The 19,284-nt window shown below is 33.0% G+C and overlaps 1 protein-coding gene across 2 annotated transcripts in view; it reads left to right on the top strand.

Annotated features, from left to right (window-relative positions):
- Nucleotides 1-19,284, top strand: part of LOC114340166 (transcription elongation factor SPT6) — a 168,549-nt gene that overhangs the window by 18,272 nt on the left and 130,993 nt on the right. For both annotated transcript variants that reach the window (XM_050655712.1, XM_050655711.1), the window contains exons 2-5: nt 6,824-6,902; nt 6,959-7,045; nt 14,372-14,478; nt 14,535-14,642. In XM_050655712.1, coding sequence (XP_050511669.1) covers nt 6,824-6,902; nt 6,959-7,045; nt 14,372-14,478; nt 14,535-14,642 — 381 coding nt within the window. The remainder of the gene's footprint in view (nt 1-6,823; nt 6,903-6,958; nt 7,046-14,371; nt 14,479-14,534; nt 14,643-19,284) is intronic.

The raw sequence follows: 19,284 nt of genomic DNA, 5'->3' as shown, positions 1-19,284 counted from the left end.
TATTTTTATTATATGTTTTAACTTTTCTAAAATATTAAGATCGAAACCATATTAATTCAAATTTTACATATCTTAACAATATATATATATATATATATATATATATATATATATATATATATATATATATATATATATATATATATTTAAAAACATAAGATGTAGATCTTTGAAACACACTCAGTGAACCAAAGATCCAAGGTTATTGGTTTAACGACCACTCGTACGAAATCAAATAGATGAAATAGAGAATGTGGAAAAATCCCCTTACGAACAATTCACACATCCACCATTTCGGGCTGGGAAAAATTTTTCGAATAGAATCAAAGATCCAAACACCAGTTCTTAGAAATGTGTTTCGCCCTCTTCAACCTCTCTGGGCTCGTCGGTAAAGACAAGAGGTTGAATATCTTTAGACACATTCTAATCAAAAAACAACATTCGAGACCTAGACATAGAAGGTGCGTAAGTCTACGGCAAATCCGACAATGACAGTCTCAAGTTTTAATTCCCTAATTACTTAAAGTAAGTAAAATATATGTTTAAAAACATAAGATGTAGATCTTTGAAACACACTCAGTGAACCAAAGATCCAAGGTTATTGGTTTAACGACCACTCATACGAAATCAAATAGATGAAATAGAGAATGTGGAAAAATCCCCTTACGAACAATTCACACATCCACCATTTCGGGCTGGGAAAAATTTTTCGAATAGAATCAAAGATCCAAACACCAGTTCTTAGAAATGTGTTTCGCCCTCTTCAACCTCTCTGGGCTCGTCGGTAAAGACAAGAGGTTGAATATCTTTAGACACATTCTAATCAAAAAACAACATTCGAGACCTAGACATAGAAGGTGCGTAAGTCTACGGCAAATCCGACAATGACAGTCTCAAGTTTTAATTCCCTAATTACTTAAAGTAAGTAAAATATATGTTTAAAAACATAAGATGTAGATCTTTGAAACACACTCAGTGAACCAAAGATCCAAGGTTATTGGTTTAACGACCACTCATACGAAATCAAATAGATGAAATAGAGAATGTGGAAAAATCCCCTTACGAACAATTCACACATCCACCATTTCGGGCTGGGAAAAATTTTTCGAATAGAATCAAAGATCCAAACACCAGTTCTTAGAAATGTGTTTCGCCCTCTTCAACCTCTCTGGGCTCGTCGGTAAAGACAAGAGGTTGAATATCTTTAGACACATTCTAATCAAAAAACAACATTCGAGACCTAGACATAGAAGGTGCGTAAGTCTACGGCAAATCCGACAATGACAGTCTCAAGTTTTAATTCCCTAATTACTTAAAGTAAGTAAAATATATGTTTAAAAACATAAGATGTAGATCTTTGAAACACACTCAGTGAACCAAAGATCCAAGGTTATTGGTTTAACGACCACTCGTACGAAATCAAATAGATGAAATAGAGAATGTGGAAAAATCCCCTTACGAACAATTCACACATCCACCATTTCGGGCTGGGAAAAATTTTTCGAATAGAATCAAAGATCCAAACACCAGTTCTTAGAAATGTGTTTCGCCCTCTTCAACCTCTCTGGGCTCGTCGGTAAAGACAAGAGGTTGAATATCTTTAGACACATTCTAATCAAAAAACAACATTCGAGACCTAGACATAGAAGGTGCGTAAGTCTACGATTTGATTCTATTCAAAAAATTTTTCCCAGCCCGAAATGGTGGATGTGTGAATTGTTCGTAAGGGGATTTTTCCACATTCTCTATTTCATCTATTTGATTTCGTACGAGTGGTCGTTAAACCAATAACCTTGGATCTTTGGTTCACTGAGTGTGTTTCAAAGATCTACATCTTATGTTTTTAAACATATATTTTACTTACTTTAAGTAATTAGGGAATTAAAACTTGAGACTGTCATTGTCGGATTTGCCGTAGACTTACGCACCTTCTATGTCTAGGTCTCGAATGTTGTTTTTTGATTAGAATGTGTCTAAAGATATTCAACCTCTTGTCTTTACCGACGAGCCCAGAGAGGTTGAAGAGGGCGAAACACATTTCTAAGAACTGGTGTTTGGATCTTTGATTCTATTCGAAAAATTTTTCCCAGCCCGAAATGGTGGATGTGTGAATTGTTCGTAAGGGGATTTTTCCACATTCTCTATTTCATCTATTTGATTTCGTACGAGTGGTCGTTAAACCAATAACCTTGGATCTTTGGTTCACTGAGTGTGTTTCAAAGATCTACATCTTATGTTTTTAAACATATATTTTACTTACTTTAAGTAATTAGGGAATTAAAACTTGAGACTGTCATTGTCGGATTTGCCGTAGACTTACGCACCTTCTATGTCTAGGTCTCGAATGTTGTTTTTTGATTAGAATGTGTCTAAAGATATTCAACCTCTTGTCTTTACCGACGAGCCCAGAGAGGTTGAAGAGGGCGAAACACATTTCTAAGAACTGGTGTTTGGATCTTTGATTCTATTCGAAAAATTTTTCCCAGCCCGAAATGGTGGATGTGTGAATTGTTCGTAAGGGGATTTTTCCACATTCTCTATTTCATCTATTTGATTTCGTACGAGTGGTCGTTAAACCAATAACCTTGGATCTTTGGTTCACTGAGTGTGTTTCAAAGATCTACATCTTATGTTTTTAAACATATATTTTACTTACTTTAAGTAATTAGGGAATTAAAACTTGAGACTGTCATTGTCGGATTTGCCGTAGACTTACGCACCTTCTATGTCTAGGTCTCGAATGTTGTTTTTTGATTAGAATGTGTCTAAAGATATTCAACCTCTTGTCTTTACCGACGAGCCCAGAGAGGTTGAAGAGGGCGAAACACATTTCTAAGAACTGGTGTTTGGATCTTTGATTCTATTCGAAAAATTTTTCCCAGCCCGAAATGGTGGATGTGTGAATTGTTCGTAAGGGGATTTTTCCACATTCTCTATTTCATCTATTATATATATATATATATATATATATATATATATATATATATATATATATATATATATATATATATATATATAAATATATTGGGCCTCTCTTATTTATATTGTATCTAAATGACATAGACCTATATGTAGAAAGTGAATTTATTAATCTTTTTGCGGATGATACTTTTGTAGCTTGTAGTGATACTAACCTTGAAGTAGCGATTCAAAAAATGAATAATACAATAAAAAGATGGCTAAATATTTGGCATCAAATAAATTAAAATTAAATATTTCCAAAACTAAAGCAATGATCTTTACAACAAAACACAAATATAGCCAATTAAATACCGATAACATTCTGCTACAAGTAAAAAATGAAAAGATTGGTATTGTAAGATGTGTTAAATATTTGGGGTTTCAAATTGATAGTTGTTTGAATTTTGATCATCATTTTGATTATATTGTCCGGAAAATAACGAAAAAACTATATTTTTTTAGCCGAATATCACAAAATATATCGACTCAAGCTAAAATTACAGTTTTTAATTCAATTATTCAGCCACATTTTGAGTACTGCGCAACTATATTGTATATGTTTAATTTAAATAAACTCAATCAACTACAAAAACTACAAAATCGTGGCATGAGAATTATATTGAAAAGAAATCGACTTACACCTGTATCATATATGCTACAGGTTTTAAGTTGGTTCACAATTGAAGAGAAACTGTACTATTATACAATGATTTTGGTTTATAAAATACTTAATAATGTAGCTCCAGATTACTTTAAGCAGTTTATCGTGTACAATAAAAATGTGCATGATTATTCTACAAGAAATGTGGGGAATATTTACATAGCAAAAACAAATTATAGAATGACGATGACCTCATTAGTATTCAGGGGTTTTAATGAGTTTAACGCTCTACCGGGTGAATTAAAAAATACGATGTCACTAAAATCTTTTAAAACCAAACTTAACCTGTATATTAGAAACAAGTGATGTAATACTTTATTACGTTAATTTTATGGGTGGGTATTGTATGGAATTATATGTTGTAAAATTTATTTAAAGTTTGTTTCAATTTCATTTGATGTTGCTTAGTTATATTCGATTTTGTAAATTATTTGTAATATCTATTCTCTACATTGATTGTATATTAGGGTAACCTATTTAAATGAATAAATATCTATCTATCTAGAACTAGTATGCACTGTACACTAATTCTCTATTTTACTTTTATTTTTAATTATAATTAGTGAACATGTTGCCTGATATGATACAGTGGAGTCCCGGTAATCCGAAATAATTGGGACCGAACCCATTTCGGATTACCGAATTTTTCGGATTAAACAGATTTTCTTAAAACACTCGTTTAACAAAAAAATAACACAAATAATATCGTCGCCTTAGTACTATAACTTGATAACTCCAAAATTGACGTTTTTGAGATAACTAGTTCACAAGATGTATTTTATTTGCCTTCATATTGTGTAAAATCTTGACAACTCGCTCCAAACGGGTTAAGTATTTATTTATGATTGACGGAAGTTGATAAAACTCAAATGCCCCTAATATTCGTTGCCAAAACTTGAGAAGAATAGTTGTCAAGTTATTGTTTAATCGAAATAATCATGAATACTACATAAACTGAATGCTACAACTAGCTAACTCTAGTTATCTAGTTGTAGCACGTGTTTTTATGAAACCATTGAGCTTACCACGTAATTGCTATCTGTTTATTCGGTTCATGTTAATGTAAAAATTCGAGAATTGTTAGCAGATCTGGCAACCCTCATGGCAGAGGGCTGATTTTCACCAAAATAATGCTTAAAATATTAGTTAAAAGTTCACTTAGATGCAACTTGGCACTACATGCGACATTGCCAAATGTTAACATTATGACAGTGCTAAAAGTTGATAACTTTAATTTTTCATGTTATTTTCGATATTGGAAAACAAATTTGCACCGTATTCCTAAATAGATCAGTAGCCAAAAAGTTAAGCTGCAGAGTGAATTCCGTAGTTACCAACATCATGGTAGCAGCACAAATATCTTTAAAATCTTTAAACCCGTTTATCTCAGAACTACTAAGTTGGAGTTATCAAGTTATATTATTAAGGCGACGATATGCCTATCATTAAATAGTCTTTTCGTTTTGAACGCAATAAGAGCCTATGATAATAGGAAGGAAGTGATGAACCCTTTAATAGAAGAAACCATTCATCTGAGATGTATGATAAAACACCCTTTTTTAAGATTAAGCTTCAAAAGAAACTCCTGGAAAAAATTTGGCCAAGCCTTACTTATGAAGAAATGCAAGATCTAGAGGCTGAAGAAACCAATTTGTTAAGGGACCTTGTGCAAAATATTCCTGACTGTAAAGGGGCGAATAGCAATACATGAGGAATATGATGATCAGCAAATCATTGAAATGGTTACAGAAGAACCTTCAAAACCCTCTGATGAAAGTCATGGAAAAGAAGATGTCAACACAGCACAGCGTGTAACCCACACAGACGCTGCGGCTGCAATTATTGATCTAGCGCTACGCTACATAGAGCAACACCCCTCCGCCAGGCCAGTAGATACCATGGCGTCGAGGTATAGGAATTCTTCATTAAAGAAAGGAAATTTAACTGATTTTTTCAAAAAAATAGCAAAATTTGAAAGGTTTATTACAGTTAACTAGTTGAAGTAATATTTTACTGTCATTTTTAGATATGATTCTTGGAGTACCTAACTGCATATTTATTTTCACCATATTTATTGCCAAATTCTGTTTCAGATTAAGTGGATTTTCGGATTACCGAAGTTCGGATTAGCGGGACTCTACTGTATATGTTTTTCAAATTTTTGTATATTACAGTTATTTTGTATATTAGTTTTATATGTTATTTATGTGGTTATCACGAATTCATTGAGTTTGGGAATATTTTGATAGTCACTATCAAAAAACATACAACATAAAAATCCCACAATTCATTAATAGCTGTAGCAGACGTATTTTTTTAAAAGAATAATCATTAACCCTCAATCGGACGTGCCAAATAAAATTATATTGTACTGTTTCGGAATTTATTTCCAAAATTGCCCATTCACGAAAAAATGAATTTATTCCAACCTTTACATGCTCACTGTATATTATTTCATGTAGCTAATATGTCATCCCTGTCCGTACCTATTGTCGTATTGTTTGTTATACGCTGCGAGCTCGTACGTAGAAGGGATATTTACAAATTCGCGAGCGCCAGTAGTGACAAGTCTGTAAACGATTACTGGAAATTTGACATAAATGTCAAAGTGATTAATTTAAAATTAAAATTAAAAACATTAATTATAAAAAGTATTAGTTTGTCAAAGCTGTGTTATATATTTTTACCTTAAATATACAATACGTTTTAAATACTGAATTTAAGTTTTTTTAATGTTCCGTAATATCTAATTATAAATTAATATATTAATCTTACCGCCATCTATACGATAATTGTGAAAGTATCCGAAGTAAGAAATTCATATTTTATCAATAGAACGTCAATATGATTAGCAAAATCTTTAAAAAATCGATTATAATTTAATTACTTTTTTGCGTTGTAAATATTAAGCGATAACAGTTAAATAATAAATTTAAAAATTACCAGTGAAAGTTGATTAGTAATCCGCCAGGAGCGACACCAGCGAAGCTCACAGCGTATAGCAATTCAATTTAAGCTATTCCCTAAATATTCTTTGGCATGTGGCATGTTATATTTTTGTACTTTCTACAATAAGTTATGAACTTTTATAAAATTGCATGACAAGCATTATATTATCAATAAAATTATTCAAGTTTATCCATATACCAGAACAGCAAAATGATAATACTCTTAAAAAAATATATTTTTATAAATTTCTAGGAGGAGGAATTAGATCATAGGGATCGTAAAAAAGCCCAAAAAGCCAAAGTTGTAGATAGTTCAGATGAAGATGATGAAGGTACTAATCATGTCACCGTAATAATGTACTTGGTTTTATAATATTTTAATTTTTAGATGATGACGAAAGACTGAGAGAGGAATTAAAGGATTTGATTGATGATAATCCTATTGAAGAAAGTGATGCTGAGTCTGATGCTTCAGGTAACAAATATATACAATATTATAACAGATCTATGTAAAAAAGTAATAGTTAATTGAGCAAGGCAACTATAAGGGAATTGAAAGTCAATCAAAAAATAGGTCAAGATAGGTTAATTTGAATCAAATAGAAACAACTTCCACCAAAAAGGGAGTTCAAGGAGAACAGGAAGCATTTGACCATTGTGCTGCTCTATGTATATACACCATATCCTATTATACAGACATAGAAGAGAAACCTAGTTATTATTTTTCAGTACATATATCTAATTTTTTCCTTTTTGTAGTATACTTTGGCTTTAGGCTATAGACTTGTAAATATTATAACATAACCCAAAAGAGGGTGACATTTATATAACATGAAAAGGGAATAGAATTTTGACAAGATGTTGAATGTCATATAAGGGGATGTTACACAATGAAGAACATGGCCTCAGTAGCTCAGAATCGGAAGAGATGCGGGAAGGATTCTTAAGGGATGTTGTTAGTATACTCTTATTAGCTTGGAAATGAAAAAACATAGAAAAATTAAAATAAGGATGTCAAATTAAAAAATAAAATATTGGGCGCCACTGGTTACCTTAAGGGAACCAAAAATTATACAAAAAATAGAAATAAAGGAAAGATAGATAAATCAAAATAAAACAAAGAAAAACATAGTCAAATAAAAAATATATAAAATACTTTAAATTTACAGCAAATATGGCGTGACTTACCTTGTCCACTCTATACTATGCTCAGCTAATTCTTTACTGTTCTTACGATTCAAGAGAGAAGGAAAAGAGAAATAATAAGACGGTAATTAGCAAATAAAACATTATTTATTAAAACAAAAAATGAATTTACGAATCTGTGATCTCATGGTGTTACAAATTGAGATCGAGATTACCAAACAAAAAAAAAATGAAAGAAAAGTTCTACATAACAAAAAATTATACCTTGTGTCACAATCATTGTCCTGGTTCTTTCTTGGTAGTTGTTGAGTCCAAGGCGCGATTTCACTTCACTTTAAAGTCACTTTATAAATGATTGATACAGCAACAGTACATAATTGATGAAACCATAGTTCATAGAAAAATTCAACATTCTGCATTCTCAAAAACAAATTAGTTCTACTCGAACAAAAATATTAAAAGTGATTTGTTTTATAGTTCATTAAACGGAATCAAAAAATATTAGAATGGAAGCAAACTTCATGCTTTAACTAGGGTGTTGAATCTAGTAACACAAAACGAAAACTTCTTCTGCATAATTCCTGGATCTGACTGCATGTAAAAAAATGATACCAAAAGTGGTAAACAAATATCGACAATAGCCTAACAACAGCTAAAATTGCCGGAGTTCACGTCTCTGTCCGCCATGTGTCGCCGGGCTGAGTTCTATCAGCCGACCGAAGAACTTATAACTACATTTTACTTCACTGGAAATTAACTGGAACTTCACTTCATGACGAGTATAACAGAACTGAACTTGAAGACGGACCTAACAGAACTAAACTTGAAGACGGCTCAGATGGAACTGCCTCTACCGATCTCCACAAACTCTAACCAAAACGCCCTGTCCAAAATCATCACATGATATTTGCCATCGACAATCCAACGACCAATTTACAGATTCAAAACACTCAATCAATTAAATCTTTGCCAATCCATCCAATGGCACTACAGCCCAAATCGAGCCTTGGCCTCCTTCAATAAGCTTCTCCAATCATTTCGATTTACCGCTGTTCTTTTCCATGAACGCGTTCCCAGGAAGTTCCTGGCATCCTCATCGACTTCGTCTTCCCATCTCTTTTTAGGTCTTCCAACCGGTCTTCTTCCCTGCATTCTTGCATTCAGCAATTTTCTGGGGATTCTATTCTCATGCATGCGGACCACGTGCCCTGCCCACCGTAATCTCTGTAGTTTAGTGTGTTGTGCTAGAGTTGGTTCGCTATATTGCTCGTATATTTCTCTATTATACCTAATTCGCCAGTTGTTATTTTCCCTTATTGGGCCCAGTATCCTACGTAATACTTTTCTTTCAAACACATCTAATGCATTGGCAGATTTCTGTGTCACCACCCATGTTTCGCAGCCATAACTTACTATGGGCCTGATTATTGTTTTATATACCCGGAGTTTTGTTTTCCGGTGTACGTCTCGCGATTTGAATATGTGGCCCATCGCGAAATATGCTTTATTTGCCAGCACAAGCCTTCTATTTATTTCCGGTTCTTCTTCACTGCTTGCAACCAGATCCATTCCTAGGTACGTGAATCTATTCACATGTTCTATATCGTCAATAAAGTGTTGTTGCGCCGGTCTATTTGATCTGGTTTGTATGAGTAGTTTTGTTTTATTTGTGTTTATTGCTAGCCCTACTGCTTCTGCACTCTGTTTCAACTCAACGTAGGTTTCTTCCGCTGCATTCATTGTTCTGCTCATTATGTTTATATCATCCGCGTATGCTGCTAATTGGGTAGATTTGTTTGTAAGTATGTTATTTCCGCTTACCGTCAACCGTCTAATTACATATTCAAGAACAAGATTAAAAAGCGTTGGAGCCAGTCCGTCGCCTTGTTTCAGTCCTTGCGTTATCGTAAACGCATCAGTGATCTGTCCTTGAATACATACTTGTGCTTCTGTTTCTGTCATTGTCATTTGCACTAGTCGTATTAATTTTGATGGTATGCCAAATTCTTAAAATATATTAGGTAGAATTGTTCTATCTATTGAATCATAGGCTTGTTTAAAATCTACAAAGAGATTGTAAACGTCCATGTCATATTCCCATGCTTTGGCTAGTATTTGTTTAACTGTAAATAGTTGGTCAATGGTAGATCTATTTTGCCTAAACCCTGCTTGATATTCCCCTATGATTTTTTCCGTGAGAGGTTGGAAGTCTTCGATTAAGGATGTTTGTGAATATTTTGTATCCCGAACAAAGTAAAGAGATGCCTCTATAATTCTGACACAACAGTTTGTCTCCTTTTTTATGAATAGGGCAGATTATACTTTTCTTCCATTGTTGGGGGATTTCTTCTTCTATCCATATCTCTCGTATTAGCTGATACATCTGTTGTGTCAAATTCCTTCCTCCTTGCTTGAGTAGTTCTGCCGGTATTTTATCTATTCCCGGTGCTTTATGGCTTTTTTGTATGTGGATTGCCGTTTGGACCTCCTCTAGCGTTGGGGGTCTAGTTAATTCATTTTCTTCTCCATCTTCCCCCAGCTCTTGTTGTTGTACCTCCTGCCGTGCCTGCTGCTGTCTCTGTTGTTGTAATGGTGGTTGTGCCCCTTTGTTTAATACTTCCTTAAAATACGTCATCCAGGTTATCTTAATTTCGTCCATATCGCTAATGATTTCACCCTTCTTATTTTTGCAGAGGCTAGTCTTCGGTTTGTATCCCTGTCTTAAATGTTTAATAAGTTGGTATGCACTACGTGTTTCGTTTTCCTTAAACTCCCTCTCTATGTTTAGTATCCGTTGGTTTTCGTACTTTCTCTTTTTCTGCCTGCACAGTTTATCTGCTCTTCGTCTTTTGTTCTCAAATTCTGTTTTTCTCTCTCTAGTACGTCTGAGTATGTAATTCTTATGTGCTTCATTTCTTTCCTGTATAGCTTGTTTGCATTCTTCATCGAACCATGTTTCTTCTCTCCGTTGTGTCTTTGTTCCTATGACTTCTTTCGCTGTGTTTAGTATGATACTGCTTATGGTGTTCCATTGATTTTCTATTGTGGAGTCTGCTCTGTTTTCTTCTAGTAATTTTTCATCCACTGTTCTCTCAAATCTTTCTTGTACCTCAGGGACTTTTAGGTTATCTAAGTTTAGTTTTTCTTGTTTTGGATATTTTTCCTTTACCTGTCGACTGATTTTGCATCTAAAATCTTTGCCAATAAGAAGTTACAATTTACGCTTCAAGTTGAACCCTCTGGCGTATACCAAAAAACGCTCATCCAATCAATTAAAAGAATACATTCTTCCCATGGAAAGTGTCATATCAGCTGCATTCACAACTCAGGCCTGTTCCCATCAAAAACGCTTAAGTCAGCTCTAAGAACACTTGTTGGATTACATAAACACACTCAGAGCCTATGGAATTTATTATATCAACATTCTAGCTGTAACATAAATAAAACCCCGACTTTAAGACTACTTACCAAAGAATTATGACAAAAATCCCTTTGTCGGTTGTTAGATAAATTAAAAAAATAGAGATACGAACACGCATGAGAATCTAGGAAATCAGAATTTATCGATTCAATACCGTGAAAAACAAACTACGTCATACCTACACACTCCAAAGCGATATACCTGCGTGACTCAACAATATTTGAAAACAAATATGAATTCAACGATTCTAACATATAGGGTGTACCGAAAGTGTTACAAATGTAAACTAGATCGAAATTTCAAATAACTTTGGTACCGTTACAATATGAGGCAAAATAGTAACATTGGTACTTTAACCCTTTCCATGCAAATGACGTAGAAAGGCGTTGATTGCTTCTTAAGTCACAGGCGCATGACGTCTTCGACGCCATCAGCACGGGCACATAAATTACTGTAGCATATTGTCAGCATCAAGGTATGTCAACTTGGTATCTGTAATTTTGAGGGAGTGCACCATGAAGATAATATGGGAAGGTATAAACCAAAGAACAATGTTAAAACAAAAGTTATTATGGAATTAATTAACAAATTAGAACCATTGCATGACAAGAAAAACAAAGATAATTGAGGACAATGAACCTTTATACTCAATTATCTTTTTAGAGAACATTTATACTCCCCAGTCCTAATGTATGGATCTGAGGCATGGGTGATTTCTAATACAGATGAAAACCGACTCTTAATATTTCAAGAAAAAAATATTCAGAAAAATAAATCATAAACGTTATAAAAAAATTCTCAATAAATGATAATGGAATTTGGAATTATCGGGTATAATATCACAAGAGAGTGAGAATAAAAAAAAAATAATGCGACAGTTTTTCGAAAATTTGTTGTCTGGCAATAGACACGAGAGCCCGCAGGGATCGAGTGGCTATTGTCCAATGACAACAAATTTGAGTAAAAATGAAGCATTATTTTCTTATTTATTCTTACTGTCGTGTGATATTCGTAAGATTATTTTTTAATACGTATATTATGGATATTTTCTTAAATGTGACAGTTGTCAAAACTAGGAAACTGGTTGCCATTTTTGCCAATTTTGGGGCTCATCTCCATACATGAATAGAGCTTTTATATCTCAAAAAAAATACTACGAACTATGTTTAAAGTATCACCAACTACATCATGTAAACCACTATTTATAAAAGCCTAACATCTTGACTCTTCCTAGCCTATATATTTTACAACTAATAATGTATATAAAAAAACATGAGCAAACATTCCTTAGGAACGCTGATCTACATTCACATAACACACGCCTCAAGGATAACATACACCAGCCTTTTTCCCGCCTGGGAGTGGCACAGCATACCTACATTGGGATCAAATGTTTTAATAAGTTCAGTGACATGTCGGTGACACATAAGATGCATCTTGGCACTATTAAAAGCTTTGAACAAAATCTAAAAACATTTCTAGTTAGCTATGCCTTTTACAGTATTGAAGAATTTTTAATCTGTTTCTTGTAATGTATTTTTTTTTGTAAATTTTAATGTACTAATTTTTTAATGTGTTTACATTTGTATAACATATAATATTTTTTTTGACTAGTCAGATAAATTTGTGTAATGTTGTATACATTGTATAAATTTCTAGGCGAACAAATTCTATCTATCTATCTATCTATCTATCTATCTATCTATCTATCTATTAAACAGAAACAATCTACAGTAGATAATTCTCAGTATAATTTTAATCTGATTGGACAGAATTAAACACGTGATCAAATATCTTACTATAGGATTGGAAGTTAAAATCATCAAAAAATAATCTATATAATTTTGACCTAGTCAAGAAAAAAATAGCTGAAATACTTTTTGTCTTTGATAATGTTTAGGCCCAGAGCTTTGTTGTTCTTTTCTATAGTTTCTGTTAATTGTCAACTTCTTCCAGTCTGTTATTCCATTTTCTTTTAGGTTGTCTACTACCCCCTCTCTCCATCACTTTCGTGATCTTCCTCTCTTTGTTTTATAATCTGGTACTCTCCATGATATTTTCTTGACCACTCTGTCATCGTTCATTCTTTCTATATGGTCCAGCCACTGCAACCTTTTTGATTTTATTACGCTATCTATTTGTGGTTATTTGTAAATATAAACTTTCTCATTTGTCCTTATATACCCTTTCTCTGTTCTCTTCCCTCCTAATATTCTTCTGAGTGTTTTCCTTTCCCATCTTCTTACTGTTTCTTTTGTTGTTTGGTTGAGTATCCCTGTCTCACATCCGTATGTTGCTGTTGGTCTTATTATAATCTTGTAAATCCTGAATTTCGTATTCCATGGAAGCTGTTTTGATCTTAGTAAATAATTCATAGCTCCCGCAGATCGATTGGCTTTATTTAATCTGGCATCAATTTCTTTCATTTCTTCACACGTTTGTTATCCTTGCTCCTAGATATACAAATTCGTCTATTTCCTCAAACTTAAACTCTCCTAATTGTGTGTTTACATTGAACTTTGTCCCATCTCCCCTTTCTCTTCATACTTTCATAACCTTGCTTTTATTTGTTTCAGTTCTGTTATCTCTTTCAGTATCTTTTCACTCATCGCTACAATTGCCACATCATCTGCATATTCCACTAATTGATGACTCTTGTACAATATGTACCCATTTCTATTTAAGTTGATATTCCTAATGATTTTTTCTAGTATCATGTTAAATATTAGCGTTGATAGCGGGTCTCCTTGCCTAAGTCCTGATCTGACTGCAAAATCTTCTGAGGTTCCCTCTTTTACTCTTACGTTGCAGGTCGTATGCTTTAATGTCATCGTCACTAGTTTCTTTAGCCTCGTAGGTATTTCAAATTCTTCCATAACTTTCGCAATTTTTTCTCTCTTGACAGAATCATACGCCTTTTTAAAATCTATACCCTCAGTACCTCTTTCATTATGAATATCTGATCGGTTGTTCCTTTGCCTTTCCTAAATCCTGCTGAATGTCAAGCAAAACATAGGATGTTTGAAAAGACTGTAGATCAGAAGATCTACACTGTAAAACTGTACTAAAAACAAAAAAATAAACACGAAGAAGAATGTCAAGTCAGTAGAGAAATTGTTTCTCTTGGGCTGAAAAAGGCGAGAAGGAGAACAACACAATTTTGACCTATATAATTTACTTATGTTGTCTTGTTAATAGTGTACAAACTATTTTTGTATCATTTTTATATTGCAGGAAGGGAAAAACGTAAGAAATCTGACGACGAGGATTTGGATGATCGACTGGAAGATGAAGATTATGATTTGCTTGAAGAAAATTTGGGTGTTAAAGTTGAAAGAAGGGTATGTAATCGTAAAGGACTAGATAATATAATATAAAAATATGTTTTTGTAAACAGAAATTCAAGCGACTGCGGCGTTTTGAAGATGAAGAAAGTGAAGGAGAAGAAGAACATGATCCTGAACAAGATAGGGAACAAATTGCTATGGATATATTTTCAGATGATGTAAGTGAAATTCTTGTCTCAGTTAAAACTACTAAGTTTTCTGTTGTTACATACAGGGTACAACAATAATATTTATTGCTATTATAAGAGAATCTTATAAGTCTAGACTTAGTCAATATGATGTAGAAAGAGAAATAAATTTGACCTTCTCTTTCGCACAAATTTGGGTACTACTGGTTCTCAAATGGTTTATAGAATGTGCATCAAAATGTAAATCTGAATAGAAGAGTAATTGCGACTAGGTTGTTTAATAACTTTTGTTTGATAAGATATGACACTATCAGATCTTCTTCTTTTTTTTATTTTTCTAAAGAGGGTACTAGTGTTTAATGAATACATGTAAAGACATTTCATTTAGATCAACAGGAGACCCAGCTCCTAATGTAACATTATTTGGAATTTTGGGTAAATATATTTTGATTGAATATGAACTGGGAACCAAATAATACCAAACAAATTGATTGTGGTATCAAAAGAAACATTACTATATTTAATTCTTCAGTACAAAGGACACCGCACACATCTTATTGAAAATATAAATTTACACGATCATATTGGGTCTCGAAATTACAATCATTTGTGAAGTACCTAAAACTGCCATTTATAAATACTATTTTTGCACGATTGATCATTTTTGACTGTTTACCGTGACAGATTTTACGTCAGTAGGTGACATTTACTAGCAACTCGACGGTAAGTAATCCAACTCGACGGTAAGTACTCCAACTCGACGGTAAGTAATTCACTTACCGTCGAGTTAAAAAATCTCTTAATTTTAATTTATTTTTTGAAAGAATGAAGAAAACTAACGAATTATTTATTAATATTGAAACTTATGGTACAATTTGTTAAATTATTTAATGAAATCCCACTTGTTTGGGCTGTGGTTTCACTTCTAACAGAAACTCCTGCAGAATCGCATACATTAGTAGTATTACTAGTATTGCACAATATTTTTTCGGCAAAATCTATTTTATTTTGAAGAGAATCTTCTACATAGCTTTCTGCCACTGTCGATGAACGCCAACCTCCATGACGCTTTAATCCGAGGACATCAACACCTTTATTAGCCAAAAGCGTTGCTGATGTCCTCCTGAACGAATGGCCAGTATAGTTCTCGGGATTAGGCAAATTTAAGAATTTGGCAATTTGAGAAGGCCAGCCATCGATTGTCCCTTTCCCTATTACTTGAGCACAACATTTTCCTTTGGCGTATCTTAAGAACAAATGATTTGATTTTACTTGTAATGGACGAAGTTTTATATACTTTTGCAGAATTTCTAAATATGGAATTTTATCGTCTGGTTTATTAACGACTGTAAAAGTACGCTGGATGTTCGTTTTTGTATTGGGTACTTTTACAATCATTAAACCATCGGTTTGTTGGATGTCATTCATAGTAATATTATATAATTCTTCTCTTCTACAGGCACCAGATATTCCCAATATCATTGCGACCTACAAATTATGAAAAAATCTTCATTAGAGTATTTCTTTTACCTAAACTAGCTTATATTACCTTGTGAGCTAGAAATTCTTCATCCGGTGCTTCCATCAGAAATTTTTCAAATTGCTCCCGTGTAAAAATTCTCGCTTTCTTAGGCCTATAGCCAACATTTTTTCTCTTCAAATACGCGATCAAAGTTGAAAACTTGGAAATATCAATGCCATCATAAAGAAAAACGGTGGATTTAATCATTGAATATTCTGCCCAGAGGCTTCCAGGAGCTTTCAACTGCATATGTCTTTGAACGAAATATGCCAATAGAGTCTTCTTCGATTCTTAAATTCTTGCCTTCGCACCATTTTTTAAAACTTTGGTAGGTATTTTGATAACGGATTTTGGATTTTTCGGGAATAATTGCGGAACACCCTTCTTCCCAAGCCCGTTCAATTTCTTCAAATTCACTTTCGCTCATATTTTAATTTATAATAATCAAAATTGTACTTAAAATTATTGACAACTAAATAAAAACTCAATTCTCCATTGTTGTTATGCACCCTAGTTACTACCTAACAACCAAAGTATCTATCTTGATAAAATGAATGAAACTAGTCAATATGACGAAAATGTTTAATTTTATAATTTATAATGGTATCAATCGTGCAAAAAACGTTATAAGCATGTCGAACGTTAAGGGTAACCGATCTCAGACAATAATTGGAGTCGTCGCTCCGCTTCTCCTCCAAACAATTGTCTTCGATCGGTATAAAACCCTTACCGTTCTCCATACTTAATATACTATAACATATTAGTCTAGTGGCTATTGAAAAGAACTTACCCAGTGTGAGCTAAGCGGATTAGAGGAACTACAGTCAGAAAATGAAAGATTACCCATGCGTCATCGATGATATGCATACGAATCAAATCAAAAATTTCTAGTCTAAACTAAGTTAATATGTACTAAAAATAAACGGATGTGACTACTACCCCATCGTACGACTTCTCGCTACGTAAGAATTTACCAAACAATTTTTGTGATGTTATTCTTGTTCTGATAATATATATTTATTGGTGATAAATGTTACTATTACTACCGTGATTAATTATTTGATATACACTGTGGTACAGAAAAATCGATATACTAAAAATTTGGTCATTTTTTATGTTTCGAATTTCCTAAACCTGTTGTCCGATTTAAGTGATTTTTTACCACGTTATAGCCTTATTCGTTGACAATATCTCTGTAATAATATTGCTGCTAGACAGTCAAACTATCATTGTATACCGGGTGTACGAATCAAACTGTGTTTTTTTTCTCAAAGTTCGCATCACCCTGTGGACTATTCTGGCATTTATAAAATACTGAAATTAAAACCCAACTATAGCCTCAGGTTTTCTTAACATTTTGTCTTTCGATTCATTCGCTTATGTTGGATAATAAAAAAGTTAGGTACTTTAACAACTGGCCATGTTCGTCATCAGTACAGGGTGTTTCTAAAATATTTGCACAAAACTTTAAGGAGTTATTGTACATAAGAAAATAATGACAATTTGCTTTATAATCATATGTCCGCAAACGCTTCGTTTCCGAGATACGGGATGTTCAATTTTTTTTACAAACTGATGATTTACTTATTGCTTTAAAACCAGTTGAGATGTGCAAATCAAATTTGGTGGGTTTTAAGAAGTAGTTATTGCACATTTTTTGACATACAATTAAGAATTTAATATTCACCAGTGGCGCGCAAACGGGTATTATGACCGATAATATTACCCGTACGCACGCCAATGGTGAATATAAAATTCTTAATTGTATGTCAAAAAATGTGCAATAACCACGTTTTAAAACCCACCGAATTTGATCTGCATATCTCAACTGGTTTTAAAGCAATAAATAAATCGTCAGTTTGTAAAAAAGAAATTGAACATCCCGTATCTCGAAACGAAGCGTTTGCGAACATATGATTATAAAACAAATTGTCATTATTTTCTCATGTAAAATGATCCCTTAAAGTTTGTCGCACTTATTTAGAAACACCCTGTACTTATGACGAACATGGCCAGTTGTTAAAGTACCTAATTTTTTTATTATTCAACATAAGCGAATGAATCGAAATACAAAATGTTAAGAAAACCTGAGGCTATAGTTGGGTTTTAATTTCAGTTTGTTATAAGTGCTAAAATAGTCCACAGGGTGATGCGAACTTTGAGAAAAAAACACAGTTTGATTCGTACACCCGGTATACAATGACAGTTTAACTGTCTAGCAACAATATTATTGCATCGATATTGTCAATGGATAAGGCTATACGCTGTGACCTCGTACGTAGAGGGGATATTTACAAATTCGCGAGCGCCAGTAGTGACAAGTCTGTAAACCTTTACCGGAAATTTGACATAAATGTCAAAGTGATTAATTTTAAATTAAAAACATTAATTATAAAAAATATTAGTTGGTCAAAGCTGGTGTATATATTTTTACCTTAAATATACTTACGTTTTAAATACTGAATTTAAGTTTTTTTAATGTTCCGTAATATGTAATTATAAATTAATCTATTATTCTTAGCGCCATCTACACGATAATTGTGAAAGTATCCGAAGTAAGAAATTCATATTTTATCAATAGAACGTCAAAATGATTAGCAAAATCTTAAAAAAACCAATTACAATTTAATTACTTTTTTTGCGTTGTAAATATTAAGCGATAACAATTAAATAATAAATTTAAAAATTACCGGTGAAAGTTGAATTAGTAGTCCGCTAGGAGCGACGCCAGCGAAGCTCAGAGCGTATAACGTGGTAAAAAAATCACTTAAATCGGACAACAGGTTTAGGAAATTCAGAACATCAAAAATTACCAAATTTTTAGTGGATCGATTTTTTTGCACCGCAGTGTAGATTAATAATACAAAAATAATGAGTAAGCAAATATAGTATGCATTCTGAATTTCTCCATTTTAAAGTTGTCAGTGGACGTAAATAGTAACAGGAATTTAAAAAATGTCGTTTACGTCAGCTGCATTAAATGATTTAAAATGAAAGTAAACTTAACGAATTCAGATCATTTTCCAGACATTATCTGCAAATAAATATACATTGCTAAAAAAATATTAATCTGTAATTTCACACACTATGATTGAAAAGTCAGAGTAATATGTACACGTTTGGCGAACTCATAGGCAGAAGTTACCATAT

Source organism: Diabrotica virgifera, chromosome 7, assembly GCF_917563875.1.
Source record: "Diabrotica virgifera virgifera chromosome 7, PGI_DIABVI_V3a".
NCBI classification, from domain to species: Eukaryota; Metazoa; Arthropoda; class Insecta; order Coleoptera; family Chrysomelidae; genus Diabrotica; species Diabrotica virgifera.
The sequence above is the reverse complement of the archived record's forward strand: the minus strand, read 5'-3'. Positions and strand labels throughout refer to the sequence as shown.